General features: G+C 43.3%; 1 protein-coding gene across 1 annotated transcript; it reads left to right on the forward strand.

Moving 5' to 3' along the window:
* The first annotated feature begins 733 nt into the window (after positions 1–733).
* Positions 734–17,708, forward strand: Tmbim4 (transmembrane BAX inhibitor motif containing 4). The gene is made up of 7 exons (XM_048418512.3): positions 734–919; positions 6,884–6,992; positions 9,019–9,124; positions 12,374–12,407; positions 14,207–14,324; positions 16,433–16,478; positions 17,417–17,708. Exons 1-7 carry the CDS (start codon positions 823–825, stop codon positions 17,621–17,623), a joined length of 717 nt encoding a protein of 238 aa, XP_048274469.1. The 5' UTR covers positions 734–822; the 3' UTR covers positions 17,624–17,708.

Consider the following 17,708-nt stretch of genomic DNA (forward strand, 5'->3'; position numbering starts at 1 on the left):
AGAGATCATCCTGCCTCTGCCTCCCAACTGCTGGGATTAAAGGCGTGCGCCACTATCGCCCGGCCTATTTTATTTTTTTAAATAATTTATTTATTTTTATTTTTTATGTGCATTGGTGTTTTACCTGCATGCGTGTCTGTGTGAGGTGTCAGATTCTCTGGAACTGTAGTTATAGACAGCTGTGAGCTGCCACATGGGTGCTGGGAATTGAACTCAGGACCTTTCCAAGAGCCCTGCCTGCTCTTCCCGAGGACCTGGGTTCAATTCCCAGCAACCACATGGTGGCTCACAACCATCTGTAATGAGGTCTGGCGCCCACTTCTGGCCTTCAGGTACACACGCAGACAGAATATTGTATACATAATAAATAAATAAATAAATAAATAAATAAATAAATATTTTTAAAAAAGTCTATTGAAAGAATGCTCAGTAAGTGTAAGTCTAATTATTGCTTTAAAATAATTGCATCAAAGTGATAACTGAAGTGGGTAAATGAGAGAGGTTGCTGAATAAGAATCCTTCCATCACGTTTTGCAATTGTTCTGGGAAAGGCCTAGAGAAACATTTTGCGGAAAATCCTAGAAAAGTTTCCCTTCCGTTGTCGCGGGAGGGAGCAGCCGGTCTCCTCCAACCGGGAAGCAACCTCTTGTTACCTAATGGGGATTTTTCCGGGCGGGGTGGAGGAGGGGATCGACTGCTTCGGCGCTCTCCCCGGAGAGGCAGTTCGGCTAGTTTTGTCTGGCGGTCATCCCGGAAGTGGGTGAAGGCGGTTGTGGTCAGTGCGGGCTCCCTCGGCCGGGCTGTGTGGGTGCTGCTGGCGACATGGCCGACACGGACCCACGTTATCCCTGCTCCTCCATCGAGGATGACTTCAACTACGGCAGCTGCGTGGCCTCGGCCAGCGTGCACATCCGCATGGGTACGAGGCGGGTGGCCGGGGGACCTGGGTCAGAATGAGTTTGCCAAGTGACCGGAGCGCAGCGCAGTTCCCACGGGCCGGGTCGCCTGTGCCAGCGCTTGCTTCTCAGCTTTCTCCCGTGGAAGGGTCGGCGACAACGGGTCGAGACCCACAGGTTGAGAACCGCTGGCTGATCGCACCCAAGACTTTATCACCTCAGTCATTAATTTCTCTCCGCGAGGTCTAGAACCCAGAATCCCTTTGAATGATGGCTTAGACGTTTCCCAGGTCAGTACGTATGTCCTGGCAGCACAAAGTAGTTATGCGCCTTCCTCTGCAAAGCTATTATTTTTCATTTAAACTGTTCGGTGTCGTGTAAGGAAGCGGAATTCCTTGTCCACTACAGGTCAGCTGTTTACAGAAGGTGTCCCGGATTTAACCTGCCTGGGCAGCTGAAACCGGTTCTGGAAAAAGAAAAAGGTGCTTCTGGCGCATCAAGAATCTTGGCACCTAGCACGATAGTACTAAAATGAATTTTGAAACTATTTTGACAAGTGAGCTCAGCTTTTAAAATATATTAATTATGACAAAGTGCTTGTAGGAGAAAATATGCCACCCTAGCCACTTTTGAGGTGCAGCGAAGTAGTGTTAAGTTGTGTGTTGTCTTAAGTGTTAAGAACTTTCTTATCTTTCAAAGCAAAAGTGAAACTGTATCCATTCAGTAACTGGGCGTTGCTTACCTCCTCTGCCCTTGACAACCACCATTCTACTTCTAGTCTTTATTATGAAACTCTTAGACGTGCTTCAGGAGAAAGAAATCACACAGTTGAAGCTTCGTAACTGGCATCTTTCTGTTAGAAAAATGTCTTCCGGGCGCATCCGTGTCATAGCGTGTGTCTGTCCACTTTCATTCTTCCTTTCTCTTGTACCCGCTTCAGAATGCCGTGTAGTTGAGATCATAAGATACACTGGGGTTTTTTTCACCCTTCTGCTTGGTATTACCCGCTTGGTCCCCGCAGTGTGTATTTGATTCCCCACCTCCTCCCTTCCATGGCCTGATAGCTCATTTGCTCTCGCTACTGAAGAATCTTCAACTTTCTATAGTGCCAGTGTACTTTCTTTATCAACTGAAGGTCGTCCTCTTGGCTGCCTGTAAGTTTGGGCCATTACAGATAAAACTGTTTGGTCGACACCCATGTGCAGGTTTTTGTGTATACATAGTTTCAACTTATTTGGATAAGTACCAGGGTGCTTGATAGCTGGGTCATACACAAGAATGTGTTTTTTACTGTAGGAAACCCTGAGACTGTGACCCTGCCTTGCTATCAGCAAACAATGAAAGTTCTTCTCCTTCCCTGCCAGAGTTTGGTTTTGTCAGTATTTTGGATTTGGGCCATTTTAATAGATTTTTCATCTATTGGAAAAATACTCTATTGTATGTGCATCTCATACCTGCATATAATGTGTTTTGATCAACTCTACCCCCAATTTCCAACCCCATTGTTTCCTCCTTAACCCTGCACTGCTTTTACCCCTCAACTTCATATGTGCCTTTTTTAAAGAACCCGCTGGATCCAGAAGTGCTGCCTGTATGTATGTGGGAATAGGGCCTGTACTGACACATGGGTAGCCACCTCCCTGAAGAAAACTGACTCTCGCTCCCTGTCTTAGTCCATGTTCTAGTGCTGCGCAGAGACACCATGACTAAGACAACTCTTAAAAGAAAAGGCATTTGATTGGGGCTTGCTTACAGTTCCAGAGACTTAGTCCATTATCATCATGGCAGGGGGTGGTGCAGGAGAATTGTCTGTATTCTGTCAATCATGTTTTAAATAAACGCTGATTGGCCAGGCAGGAGGTGTAGGCAGGAAAACCAGACAGGAAGTAGAAATGATGCAAGGAGAGCAGGAGAATTCTGGGAAGGAGGAAGCTGATTACTCCCACTCCTGCCCAGATCACCAAAGCAGCAGGATGTGAACTGCCCCACTGAAAACGGTACAGAGCCATGTGGCTAAAATAGATCAGAATAATGGGTTAAGATAAGTCATAAGAACTAATAAGTAGCCTGACCTAATTGGCCAATCAGCTTTATAACTTATAGAGATCTCTGTGTGGTTGATTTTCTCTGGGGCTTGCTGGTTGTAGGGTACCGGGCAGGGACAGAAACCCCAAAGAGCAGGCCCCCTCATGTTACAAGGGGGCATCATGTGCAGGCAGGAGCTGGAGCAGTAGTAATCCACAGAGAGACATTGGTCCCCGGCATGGACTTTTGAAGCCTTAAAGTTCACCCCCAGTGATCCACCTCCTCCAGCAAGGACACCCCTCCTAATCCTCTGGTCCTTTTAAGTAGTACCATTCCCTGTTGACTAAGCATTCAAATATATGAGCCTGTGGGCCACTCTTATTCACACCACCAAACTCCCCTAGTTGCCATCAAATGCCAGTAGCTTCTATGATACACCATTTGAATCCTTGCTTTTCAATTGCAATATTTCATTTTTAGCCAATTTTTAAATTTATTCGTTGACAGTTTCATACATGAATATACAATATCATATCCAATCCCACTACCCTCAGCACCCCTTCCTCATCTTCTTGTCCTTTTGTGTTTTAATCTACTGAATTTAGTTAGTGTTGCCCACATTTGCATGAGAATAGAGCCATTTGCCAGAGCAGTGCTACTTACTAGCAGCCTCCAGGAAGAAAAATGACTCCAAACACTTCCCCCAGCAGCCTTCAGCTGCTTTTACTCCTTAACTAGGAGTGGGGCAAAATGAGCCCCTCACTCCCACATTCCATTTTGCCTGGCTTGATCTTGTGCAAGTCTTGTACAGGGAGCCATGGACACTGTGAGTTCCTGAGTGCAGCAGCTGGGCTGTGGTGTGGGATGTGCTTCTCTGTATGTGTTGCCTTTATTAGTTGATAAAGCTGTTTCAGCCAATGACTTAGCAGAGCAAAACCAGGCTGGAAATCTTAACAGAGATAGAGAGAGTAGGCAGAGTCAAGGAGATGCTGCCATGTAGCTGCCGAAGGAGAAAGACTCCACCAGAACCTTGCTGCAATAGGCCATAGCCTTGTGGTGGTGATACAGAGATGAACAGAAATGGGTTAAGATTAAAGAGCTAGTTAGAAATACTCCTGAGGGATTGGCCAAACAGTGTCTTAATCAATATAGTTTCTGTGTGATTATCTGGGCTAGGGCAACAGGGAAACAAACAAGCAGCCTCTGTTTACAGGGCTGTGTTTTGGAGAAAATGTTCCATAGCATTCATTCCTCCCATCTTGCTTGCTCTTACATTCTTTGCATCACTCCTTTAATGTTCCTGAGCCTTGGCAGGAGGTAGGGGAATGGAAATAGATGTCGCTTTCAGGGGAGAAAGGGACAGGGATGGGAGAGGGAGAGAGAATGCTTGCACTTAACGTTTACATGTTCTCAGTTCCTGAACTGTGACGTAAGCTGTGGCCTTTTCATATATGGCCTTTATCTCTTTGGGTTCCGAGCTAAATTTTAAAGTCACAAATCATTGTAGAATTTTGGAAAATGCATTTTCTGTATCCGTCAATAACAACTGCATTTCCTCCATGTCTATCATTCCATAAGTGTGGTATATAAATTTGATTGATGTTCCTGTATTGAACCATCCTGCCATTCCAGGAGTAAATCCCACTTAGTCGTGTGAGGTGCGTTTAATATGCCTCAGAATCTTCTTTGCTAGTTGTTGTTCAGGGATTTGTTTCTGTATTCACCAGGCAGGTTGTGCTGTATTTTGTTGCCTCTTTATAACTTTGCTGTCAGGACAATGCTGCCTTTTCAGAAGTGTTTGGAGTAAGAAGAGAGCTGGTCTGTGTAGCAGATACTGGGAGTGGATAGGACTGAAAGCTTCCTGCTGGTCCCAGAAATGATGAAATGAGACAATAGATCACTTCAGGGAAGGCCAGGGACAGAAGATGGCAGATATTGCAGCAAGCGAAGTTCCTGTAGAGATGGTACTGGGATGTCAGTGCGGCGTCTGTAGAGATGGTACTGAGATGTCAGTGCAGCGTCTGTAGAGATGGTACTGAGATGTCAGTGCGGCGTCTGTAGAGATGGTACTGAGAGTGTTAGTCCCAGCATCTGTAGAGAGGCCTTGACGAGGCAAGGTATGGCATTAAGGAAAGATTTAAAGCATGGAGGTATGTTTAATAAATGCATCTGATTTTTCTCCAGCAACTCTGTGCTAGACGCAAAGTTAGATAAACAGAAGTCTCACAGACCATGTTGCTGTCCTAAACCATTGACTTGGCCAGGGCCTGAAAGAGCTTTTGTGGCAGGATAACTTGATTCTAATGTGCCAAATGCCAAACTTGGAGGGACTTTTGAGAGGCCTCAACAGTCTGAAAATGGGAATAACCTGGGGAGGCTTCAAGAGGAAGTGGGAATCCCGTGGTGCCCACATTTCAGATGTAAGGTGAGCTCACAGGGAAATTGGAGATTTTTCATGAGCTGTTTCGGAACGCACAGCAAATGTCAGAGCAGGAAGTGTGCCCATTTAAAGCGGTGGTAGGAAAGGGTAGTGCATGGGAAGAGCCTGGGTTGAAGGGTCTGAAAATTAAACACTGTCTGGTTGGTAGTATGTAAAGTCGTGCTTCTTGTCACTGTGATCCCTTTATCTCTAAGTGAGAATAATTACTGCACTGTCACAGCTCTAAGGGTCAGAGAGTTATTTAAACATAGAAACTTCTCTAATTTGGGCTAGAAGCACCAAGTCTAGATTTTGAGTGGAACTAGAAACTAGGCTTCACAATCCCTAGAAGAACCAGACCATCTCTTTAAGTTAACTGTTTTGTTTTTTTAAAATAGTTTTATATCTAATTTATTTCTGTGTGGCTCACATGACTATAACATTACTGAATTTTTGTATGACTAGCTGAGTGTGCAAGGACATCTTAGTTAGGAGCCCAGGAGACTGGGCCGATAACAGAAGCTGATCACGTCTGTGTTTATCAGATTCTCAGCTTTTTCTTTTGTAATTAAAAGGCTAAACAAAATGCTTCCTTTAAAGCAAAGTAGCTATTTATAATGTCCGTGTTTTCTGGAAGATACTTTTGGAATACTGTACTTCTAATCCAGGGTCACTGGTGGAAAGCAATGAACCCTAAAGTTATAATGGAAAAACTATATGAGAATCAATTTCTGAGTGTAGTATCCACCTTAAGTACGGAGTCGGTCCGTATAACTAGTCACTGTGGTGTGCACCCCCTATATATTAGTGTGTTAAACTAGTCTGTCTTATCAGTGTGCCATGTACAGCCTGTACTACTATCTTGTACACTCATGAATACAACCTCATCGTTCACAGGTCACGTTGCAGTTTCATATGCTCACTTACTGTATCTTACATCTAAGAATAGCTGTTGTACAACTTTATTACAATCTTGTAAAATGTGGTTGTCTTCAGTAGTGTATATACCATAATTGATTTAGCCATCATCTCTTGAGAGTTACCATCCTTCCTTCAAATAATAATAATAAGCTAAATGCACTTTCAGTTTGATTGGTGATATCCTTGTTGACTGCCCCACAGGCAATCTAGGAGGTCTCTTTGCACCCTTACAGATCCTTTCATGAAGCCTTTTGAACTGGCAGTCTGATAGATCAGGGAGTGGCCAAGTAATATTTCCAGCTTTATGAGGCATAAAGATTAAGATTAAAGAAAAATGCCCGTGAAAACATAGTTTTTGAGGCAGTACGATAGGTCATTGGGTTAAAGGGCTTGCCACTGTTTGAGTGAGGCAGGTCCTTAGGACAGGCATGGTGGAGGAGGGCTCTAACCCTGGCAGGTCTCCTCTCCTCTGTATGTGAGCCATGGCACATGCCCTTCTCAGTCACCAAACAAACAACTCAACAAGCACAAAAAGAAACAATTTTTTTCTAAGAAATTTGGTCCTGACAGGGGGACAAATATTTTGGTAAATCAACACATGTCCTACTTCCCTCTCTTCCAGCCTTTCTCAGAAAAGTCTACAGCATCCTTTCTCTGCAAGTTCTCCTAACTACAGTGACCTCTGCCGTGTTCCTGTACTTCGAGGCTGTGCGGACATTTGTCCATGAAAGGTAGGAGAAGGCGACAATTCGGAGCCATTTTCAGATAGTTCTTCTGATGAGTATATTGTTGTCTGTTAACTTTTTAAAAGACCATCATCTAACTCCTAGGAGCTGGATTCATTTTTTGACAAAGGAGAAAATTTCATAACACACTATTTTACTTCATTTTAGCTTATAGTTTTCTAGGGTTAAACCATCACCTTGTAGTGAGGAGCTGTGGGCAGGCCTGCTTTTTGCCTTATCCGGCTCCTGCATGGCTAGCTTAGCCCCGGAAATAACAACACACAAATTGTATTCATTTAAGCATTGTCTGGCCCATTATCTCTAGAGAGTTAGTTACTGGCTAACTCTCACATCTTGATTAACCCATTTTTAACCATCTGTGTAGCATCACGAGGTTGTGGCTTACCGGGAGAGATTTAGCATGTCTGACCTGGTGGCTGGCTCCATGGCGTTTGTCTCATTGCCCTCTTCCCAGCATTCTATTTTGTTTATTTTGCCTACTTAATTTTCTGTCCTATCAAAGGGCCAAGGCAGTCTCTTTATTGACCAATGAAAATAACACAATAGACAGATAACCCTCCTCCATCATCACCTCCCGGGGTAGGAGTTTGTACTGTTGACTGCTGACATGGCTCAGCTCGGAAAAGCATGCCAACCCTCATGGGACCCACAGGTAGAAAGAGAAAACTGACTCCTGTAAGTTGTCCTCTGACCTCCACACATGTGCACGGGCACTCAGACACTCCTGCCCCTCCCTCATGAAACGCAAACACAATTTAAAAAAAGAAAAGGAAAAAAGAACTTTTGCTGCATATATCATAATCATTTTGTTTTATTGTATTTAGTTTTTCTCTCCATCTTGTTACTGTATTGTCCCCTAAGCCTAAGACTATACTTGCAAAATAAAGTTATGTGAAGAATGTGTGGTTTTGTTAATCTTGCTTCATTGCTAGAATAATTTTACTGAGAGGTCTCTAGACTTAGCTACCTAGCTAGAGGATTTGTGAAAGATATTCCTCTCAGCATAAGTATTTAAGTGGCTAAAAATAATATGGTTGTTTTATTTGAAAAAAAAATGTGTTTTCTAAGAAGCAGATTGTCTCTCCTCTTCCTACCAAAGGAGAGTCTTAAACTATTAATTGGCTACTCTGGGATGTAATAATTTAAATTTAAGGGATTTACCAAAGGGCTATAATATCTTTTGTTTATTGTATTTCAGTTAATAAAATACTTTGCTAATTGTATTGTAACGTTACTCCACTGTGAAGGACATTAGTAAAGGAAAGATGGATAGCTCCTCCCACTCTCTTACAGCTCCTCCCACTCTCTTACAGCTCCTCCCACTCTCTTACAGCTCCTCCCACTCTCTCACAGCTCCTCCCACTCTCTTATAGCCCCTCCCATTCTCTCACAGCCCCTCCCACTCTTACAGCTCCTCCCACTCTCTTACAGCTCCTCCAACTCTTTTACAGCCCCTCCCATTCTCTCACAGCCCCTCCCACTCTTACAGCTCCTCCCACTCTCTTACAGCTCCTCCAACTCTTTTACAGCCCCTCACATTCTCTTACAGCCCCTCCCACTCTCTTACAGCCCCTCCCATTCTTTCACAGCCCCTTCCACTCTCTCACAGCCCCTCCCACTCTCTTACAGCCCCTCCCACTCTCTTACAGCCCCTCCGATTCTCTTACAGCTCCTCCCACTCTCTTACAGCTCCTCCCACTCTCTTACAGCTCCTCCCACTCTCTTACAGCTCCTCCCACTCTCTTACAGCTCCTCCCACTCTCTTACAGCCCCTCCCATTCTCTCAAGCCTCTCCCACTCTCTCACACCACCTACCACTCTCTTAAGCCACTCCCCAACTCACACTCTTCAACTTTTCCACATAGAAAATAAGTCTTTTTATTTCATATGAATCCAGACTTTTTTCTTGTACTTTTATGAACATAGAAAATCATAGATTTTACTAAATTGTATGCTATTATTATCCCTGCTATTTTTAGGCTTGAAATACTTTTAATGTTATGTCTTTCAGCCCCGCTTTAATTTTGGTGTTTGCCCTCGGCTCTCTGGGCTTGATTTTTGCATTAACTTTGCACAGACACAAGCATCCTCTGAACCTCTACCTGCTTTTTGCATTTGTGAGTACTTTGATATTATCTCTGCCATTAGCAGTTAGCCTGAGCTTCCAAAATACTTGTTAAAATATATGTGCATGCGTGCGTACATGTGTGTGTGCGCACGTGTGTGTGTAACAGTGGGAGAATAAAATCGAGCTGTGTCCACAGGTGTTTGCCTATGCATGAGTGTGTGGGGTCAGAGCTTGGCATTGGGTGTCTTTTCCAATCCCCACCTTAGGGTTTGTTGTTGTTGTTGTTTGTTGTTTGTTTTTTGGGACAGAGTCCCTCTATACCTTTGGAGCCTATCCTGGAACTAGCTCTTGTAGACCACGCTGGCCTCAAACTCACAGAGATCCACCTGCCTCTGCCTCCCGAGTGCTGTGGTTAAAGGCGTGCGCCCCCACCACCCACACCCACCATAGTTTCTGAGACAGGGTCTCTGAGAATTTGAATGTGCCATTTGAGCTCAACTTGCTAAGTGGTAAGCTGCAGAAATCCACCATTCTCTGCCGTCTAGCCCTCGGGTCACAAACATGTGCCACCACACTAGACATCGTGTCTGGGTGCTGGGGACCAGAACTCGGGTCCTCGTGCTGGCAGAGCAAGCACTTGACCCACTGAGCCAGCTTCCCAGCCCTGAAGTTTTAATTAAAATATATTAGGAAATTGCTTACAAATATATGCTCTTTTAGAGCCTTTAATGGTTGTCTGCTTTGGTGGTTCTTCTGTCATTAGGATTTTAGTGGCAAAAACTGAGGTCACATGACCTGACTTCACAACCCTCTGCTTATGTGGCATTTGGCAAAGCAGTTGGGCTTTTTGTACCTGATTTTTCTCACAGATAAGGAAGTAGGACACTGGAAGCAGTATATAGGCGAGAAGAGCACAACTCTGAAGTAGTGCTTTCTGAGAAAAATAAGTGTATGCTTGTACACACACACACACACACACACACACACACACACACACACACACACCGTGACAGAGCTGGCAAAATTCCCTTCTTTTCTTACTTTGCTGTAGAAGGACAAAATAAAAAACAAAATCATCTACAACAATAAAACCATTATCAAAAGTGTGTTTTACGGACTTCCTTGTTTGTTAAACCACGTTAGCTAAGCATGTGATGACCAGGTTACTTAACGACAGTGACGTCATGAAACCTTCGGCTGATGTTTCCTAGTGAGAGCTCCCGCTGCTGAGCAGGAGGGGCTGTCCTCTACAGAGACACCCGTCTTCCTGAAAGGGGGTACAACAGATGTGAAGATTGACATGATTTTCTTTCAAGATTTATTTTTAATCTTACTGTGTAACTGTTTTCCTATATGTATTTATGTTTGTATGTGCACCTGCGCATGTGGAGACCAGAAGAGGATGTTGGGTGCCCTAGAAATGAACTAGAGTTTAAACAGCTGTGATTACCCTGTGGGTGCTGGGAGCTGATCGCCGATCCTCTGCAAGAGTAGCCAGTGCTCTCAACCACGGAACCATCACCCCAGAGCTGTTTGTCTGTACAAATAATAATGTATTATTATGTGTGTACATGACATGTGTACGCGGAGGTGTCCATGGCCCAGGATACCAGGGGAGGCCAGAGGACGACTGTGCAGTTGGGTCACTCCTACATTACATAGGTTGTAGGGATTGAGCTAAGGTTGTCGGACCTGTGCAGTGGACATCTTCAGGGAGTGAGTCATCTTGCTGGCTTTGTTCTATTTGTGTTTGCCTCCTCGCTGTCTCGCAGATGAGGCGGAAATTGGAATCCAACCTAAGGGCTGGACGCTGCACACTAGTGTGTCAGCACCTATACTATGATATGAGGACTGCACACTAGTGTGTCAGCATCTACACTGTGATATGAGGATTACACACTAGCGTGTCAGCATCTACAGTGTGATATGAGGATTACACACTAGCGTGTCAGCATCTAAGTGTGATATGAGGATTACACACTAGCGTGTCAGCATCTACACTGTGATATGAGGACTGCACACTAGTATGTCAGCATCTATACTATGAGGACTGCACACTAGTGTGTCAGCATCTACACTATGATATGAGAACAGCACACTAGTGTGTCAGCATCTACACTGTGATATGAGGACTGCACACTAGTGTGTCAGCATCTACACTATGATATGAGGACTGCACACTAGCGTGTCAGCATCTACACTGTGATATGAGGACTGGACGCTGCACTCTAACCCTAACTCACCACACATATCAACAGTGTAGTTCATTTCTGTTATCCGTTATTGAGTTCCTGGAATTACCAACCCCTGAAGGCAGGGTACGGTTTCACTGCCTCCACATCTTTGTATCAGCCCAATACTGTGCTTCCTCTGGTTCCGAGGACTGGTGTACAATGGAGTACAAGGACTGCTTCCTTACCGTTATAATTACACAGCCATTGTTGTTATGGCTTTGCCTTTGTGGTACAGTGTATCAGACAGTTGGTCAAATCTGACTAGAGATGATATAATCAAGGAGAAAGAGAGCCTAGAATATAAGGCTTAATATCTCCAAAACTTTTGTTTTGGCAAGAGTTCAGCTACTTATGACATGACTTAAACAATACAGAATAACTCATAAGAGAGTTATCTTGAGATCAGCCAGCTGTGTGGTTCAGGCTCTCCTGAAGTATTGTACAGTATAAGATAGCACATTGCCCTATCCGAATAGCATTAAGTTTAAATTAAGTGAATAAAGCGGGGGGGGGGGGGGCAAGCCATGTACTCTTAGAGCACAGCCCAGTGGCTATGCACCCACTCAGTCAGTTTGGCTTAGAATACAGTCACATGGTGAGACCTAGCTGCAAGGGAGGCTACAAATGCGGTGTTTCATCTGAACAGCCAGGTGTCCAGGCACAAAATCTCTTGCTGGAGAAGAAAGAGATTTTTATTGCAAGGCTGTTTTAAGGTACTTCATCAAAGTACATAACAAAATATTTTATGTTTCTTATGTTTATTTGTGTGAGGTGTTGAGGGTTTGCAGTATCATTTTCCTGATTTTTATCTAGCTTGAAAAAATTTAATTTTCTGTTAATTCTACTTTATAGCTTTCCTATTACAGATGAAAAATCTGGTTAAAGCTTAAAGAGCCACGATGAGAATGTAAATCTTCACAATGCATTGAGGCCTCGTTTTTGTTACAGTAGGATTGTATGCCCTATGTATGTCACAAGGCTTCTCTGAAGCTAAGAAGTGAGTATGTGTGTGTGAGATAGTGTCCGTTTTTCACGCATTCATTAATTACAGTTTCTTCCAACAGACACTGTTGGAAGCTCTGACTGTGGCAACTGTTGGTAAGTCATGTGTTACCATTTTACTGTCGATAAAATATTTGGGGTTAAAGTTTAACATCATAGGATGTTATATTAAAAACATGGCACAGAGTAAAGATTGCTGATAAGCAAAAGTCAAATATTTATACTTTACATAGTTCGACCGAGCCGAGAGGACATGGAAAAGTTGAAGGGAAACAGAAGGAATTGAGAATAGCTTTTCATTTGTGATCTCCTGGTGACAGAGACGAGATGCTGGAGTTTATCTCCCCACTCCCAAGGGCTCTTCTGTCGCACTCCCTAAACTGCCCACTGAGCTGTGACAGCCTTACCCCCATGTTCCCCCGAATGTACCCCAGGATACGCAGTCTTTTCCATTTCTGATGCCGTGTGTGTGTTTCCAGGCCAAGAGATGCTGTAATCACCTGATGTACCCTAATAATGTCTCAAATTAAAAATTAAGCAAATCACAATAAAACTCCTGAGTGGTTTACTGTGTGTGTCGTAAAGGTCAGCACTAACTGACTGCCAGCAAGTCATTCATCCTTACGGGAAGTACACTTTTCCCTTCCTATTTTGTCCTTGCTGCTTTTGACCATTCGGTTCCAGTTTCGTTGAATCTGTATCTTTTGTAATCTACCACTCTTTTTAGAAGAATCAGAATACAGATAAATACTAAGAAACAGCAAACTAAGTGGACTGGAAGCTTTTCAGCATAGAAAGGAAGCGCCATTGGCTTATCTGGAGTTTTAGCTACTAATGCTCCTTCTTGTTGTTATGACTGTCTGTCCCTCCCCGGTGCCACCACACCGTTAATGTAGGGAGTGTGCAAATACACAGATGAAGTAATCTGAGAAGATTATTTTTCTTTCAGATTGCAGTATTCTATGGGATCAGAATGCCAGATTATTGATAATAAGTAAAATGACTATATATTTTTCTGTGTTCACCTTCCAAATTCTGTAATGCCATAAGCAAATATTTTAATAATTTATTAATAGAAATAACAAGTACAATTCATCTTGGAAAAAACTTTAAATTAGTTAAGTGGTTGGGGTTCAAAACACTTAATCCCCTTAAAAGAAGCTGAATTGAACTTTCTGTTAAAAGAGTAGCAGATATCTATCACAGTGGCCCTCGCTGCTCAGGACCTTTACTCTGTTGCAGAAGAGAGTTTGGTGACCCCCAGCAGTGTGCTCTAACACAGTCCAGATGCAGCTGTAAAGCAGGCCGTGATTGGTTCCTGTGCCCTGTACAGTGGGGAAATGCAGCTGTAAAGCAGGCCGTGATTGGTTCCTGTGCCCTGTAGAGTGGGGAAATGGCAGACATCTTAGACAGCCTTAGTGCCCTGCTTGCTCATCTGCCCTGCTGTGGGCTGCTCAGCTGACTGCTAGCATTGCTACTACTAGTTCAGGACCCAGGCCTCTGTCATTGTAACCAAGGGACTGCTACGGAGATCCTGATAACGTGCAAATAGCGGGGTTAGCTGTAAGATAATGTGGCCTACTTTACTTGTATGAATAACTGTTTTGGAGCTTTCAATTTTGTTATGAGTACGGTTTCACTGAATCAGTATATTTAAGACTGGGTGAAGAAGTTTGCTTTTATTGGTGACTGGAATGGAAGGGAGAGTGGGTGGGGACAGGAGAGCAGTGGGGTGACATGATTAGATCCCCTGTGAACACGTATGACTATGTATATATAATCAGTAAATGCAACGAAAACATTTTTAAAAGCTAAAATGTAAGCAAACTTTTTGTTACTGAGGCAAGGCTGTGTGGTATTGGCTGTGCGCCTTTTAATCAACTTTACTTTTACAGTTACTTTCTATGATGTGTACCTGGTTCTGCAAGCTTTTATATTGACTACTGCGGTCTTTCTTGGCTTGACTGCCTATACTCTACAGTCAAAGAGAGATTTCAGCAAATTTGGAGCAGGGTAAGTAGTAAATCTTGTCTTATATGCTTCCCTTAAGTTAGATTTTTACCAACTCTCTGACACACCATACCACAAAGTCTATCACAGTCTCAACAATGTTTAAAAGTCCAAAGCTCAAAGTCTCTTCTGAGATTCATACAATTTCTTAACCATAATCCCCTCTAAAATCAAAATAAAAAAATAGATCACATACTTCCAACATGTAATAACACAGGATATGCATTACCATTCCAAAATGTATTGAAGGGAGCACGGTGAATAAATCCTGGGCCAAAGCAAGACTGAAAACCAGCTGGACAAACTCCAGACTCAACATCTCCATGTCTGATGTCAAAACACTCTTCATATCTTCAACTCTGTTCAGCTTTGTTGACTGCAACATACTTTTTTCACTTGGGCTGGTTCCACTCCCTGTTGGCAGCTCTCCTCAGCAGTTACCCCACAACTCCGGCATCTCATTTTGGGGGTCTCCAAGGCAGTCCAGGTTTCAACTTCACAGCTTCATACAATGGCCTCTCTAGGCCTCCATTCACAGGCATCCCTGACACATGCCTGGACTCAGTGACTTTCTTAGATGTGGACACAAATTCCATAACCCCTTTCATCTATCCTTAACTCTAAAGCCAGAACCACAAAACTGCTCTGCTGCTTGCTGGGACTGGAACGTAGCTTTCATGTTCAGTCACATCTTCAACAGCTTTCTGTTTTTGGTTGTTACCTTTACTGCCAAAGCTTAGTTGTCCCTGAACTTGCTCTGTAGACCAGGCTGCCCTCACACTCAGACCCACCAGCCTCTGCTGGAATTAAAGGTGTGCACCCCACACCAGGCCAGACCCACCATCCTCTGCTGGAATTAAAGGTGTGCACCCCACACCAGGCCAGATCCACCATCCTCTGCTGGAATTAAAGGTGTGCACCCCACACCAGGCTCCAAACTTTTCTTTAGTTCTTTTCAAAAGTTGGGAACTTAGCTTGGTGAGATCTTGCCCTGCAGTCACCACTCCCTTTATTTTAATTCTTAATCCTTTATCTCCTTGAATGCAGGATTTAGCTCTATTCCACTTCCTGGTGCTACTTCTCACAATCTACACATTTTGTATTTTTATTTGCTCAGTTTGCTCCTTTTCATTATAAATCTTCATGAGAGTTAGCAGCCAGTAACAACACAACAGAGTCTATACTAGGCTATTTTGAGTTTCCTCTGCCAACAGAATTAATCCAAAACTCTTCACTTTAGCCACAGGCAGACTCTTCAGACAAGGTCAAAAAGCAGCCACATTCTTCACCAAAATATCACAAGAATGATCTCTAGGCTTCATATTAATCTTCTCTACTGTAACCTCTTGAGCAAGTCATGCCCCTACCCACTGCATCAAATCGCACTCAACCACTGTTTTCCATGCTCCTACTAGTACGGCCCATTAGGCAGCAATTAAAGCCTTCAACAGCTTTTCTAACCCGTAGTCCCAACCAAAATCCAGGTTCCTTCAAACAAAAACAAGGTCAGACCTGTCACAGTAATGCCCCAGTCCCTGGTACCAACTTCTGTTTTACTTAGGGTGTCTATTGCTGTGAAGAGACACCATGACCATGTAACTATAATAAAGGAAAACATTTAATTAGGGTGGCCCATTTACAATCCATTATCATCATAATGGGACATGGCCGCATGCAGATGCGGTGCTGGAGAATATTGAGAATCATACATCTTGTAGGCAACAGGAAGTGGTCTGATACCCTAGGTGTGGCTTGGGCATATCTGAGACCTCAAAGTCTGCTCATATAGGGACATACTTCCTCCAACAAGGTCATACCTACTCTAACAAAGCCACACCTTTTATGGTCCCCTGTGAGCTTCTGGAACCAATTCCATTCAGACTACCACAGTCCCTGCTTCCAGTTCCAGAGGACATGATGCCCTCTTCCGACATCTTCAAGTGTCAGGCAGGTGCATGGTACACATACATACATACATACATACATACATACATACATACATACATACAGGCAAAACACTCATACACATAAAATAAAAAAATAAACTGTACAAAAAAAGTGTTTTCATAATGAACAGGATTGTGAAGTGTTTTACATTTTGTTTTCTCCAGGCTGTTTGCTGTTCTGTGGATTTTGTGCTTGGCAGGATTCTTGAGGGTAAGTGTTTTAGGACAGTCAACTCGAATGCAGTTCTGCCTATGTCAGTGTAAGCCAATTGAACTTCCTGCAGAGTTGTCTATAGAGGACAGTTAGAATTAGCTAAAGGATTTATATGTAGGATTTATAGGATAATTTCAGTAAAAATCGTGGTCTTATATTCATCATTATTGCTGATTGAGAAAAAGATGGCTGAACGAATAAATGAAGTTGCACAAAAAAGGCTCCTTGTGGCTGCCAGCCTCCAGGTGGCACATTTAATTCTGAAAGGGGGTGGGGCTGATGAGCATAAAGCCTGTAAGCCCGCTGGCCTGCATTCCATCCCTGACACCCAGAGGGGAAGGTGGGCCAACTCTGGCAAGTTGTCTTCTGGCCTCCACATTCTTGCTTGCTTGCTGAGCTATGCACAGTCTCCAATAAATAAGTAAATGTCATAAAAATTCATTCTTAAAAAGTAACATTTTAGCAGTGCCATAGTGGTGCATGCCTTTAATCCCAGCACTCAGGAGGCAGAGGTAGGTGGATCTCTGTGAGTTCGAGACCAGGCTGGGCTACAGAGCAAGTTCTAAGACATCCAGGACTACATAGAGAAGCCATGTCTCAACAAACAAACAAGCAACAACAACAAAGTAACATTTTAAAACAGTTCACGTTTAGAATGCTATTGAAAGAAAGCTATCTGCTTATCCATACATACTTCTGTCAAACAAATGCGACTTTAGATCTGCCTGCCTTTGTGCCTGTAACATTCATACATCAGTGCTGTATGCCATGGTTACATATACAACTAGCCATAGGTTCATATGTCAGTGTTCTATGTCAGTTTTGTATGCCATTGTTACATATACAGCTAGCCGTAGATTGCTATGAAAAGTAATTAAAGTAGATCTAATTTGACCCCTAAATATGAACATATTTCTTTCATCCCTTGCTTGTAGGTTTTTTTCCATAGTGAATCAGTGGAATTAGTCTTGGCTTCTCTAGGCGCCCTTCTTTTCTGTGGATTTATCATCTATGATACACACTCGCTGATGTACAAGCTGTCTCCCGAAGAGTATGTGTTAGCTGCCATCAGTCTCTACTTGGACGTTATCAATCTGTTCTTGCACCTGTTGCGGTTTCTGGAAGCAGTTAATAAAAAGTAATTGAACAGTATACAAAGACTGTTTTATGATGTAAAAAGTTTGAATTACACTTAAATATTAAAATCACTTGTGATCTTTCTTGGCA

The sequence above is a fragment of the Myodes glareolus genome, chromosome 26, assembly GCF_982192425.1.
Source record: "Myodes glareolus chromosome 26, mMyoGla1.1, whole genome shotgun sequence".
Classification (NCBI taxonomy): Eukaryota; Metazoa; Chordata; class Mammalia; order Rodentia; family Cricetidae; genus Myodes; species Myodes glareolus.

Excerpts from the sequence above, each read along its gene's own strand:
- Tmbim4 (XM_048418512.3), top strand. The coding sequence starts at position 823 with ATGGCCGACACGGACCCACGTTATCCCTGCTCCTCCATCGAGGATGAC. Across the intron at positions 9,125-12,373 it reads TCTACCTGCTTTTTGCATTT|ACACTGTTGGAAGCTCTGAC; the intron begins GTGAGTACTTTG and ends TTCTTCCAACAG. Across the intron at positions 14,325-16,432 it reads TTCAGCAAATTTGGAGCAGG|GCTGTTTGCTGTTCTGTGGA; the intron begins GTAAGTAGTAAA and ends TGTTTTCTCCAG.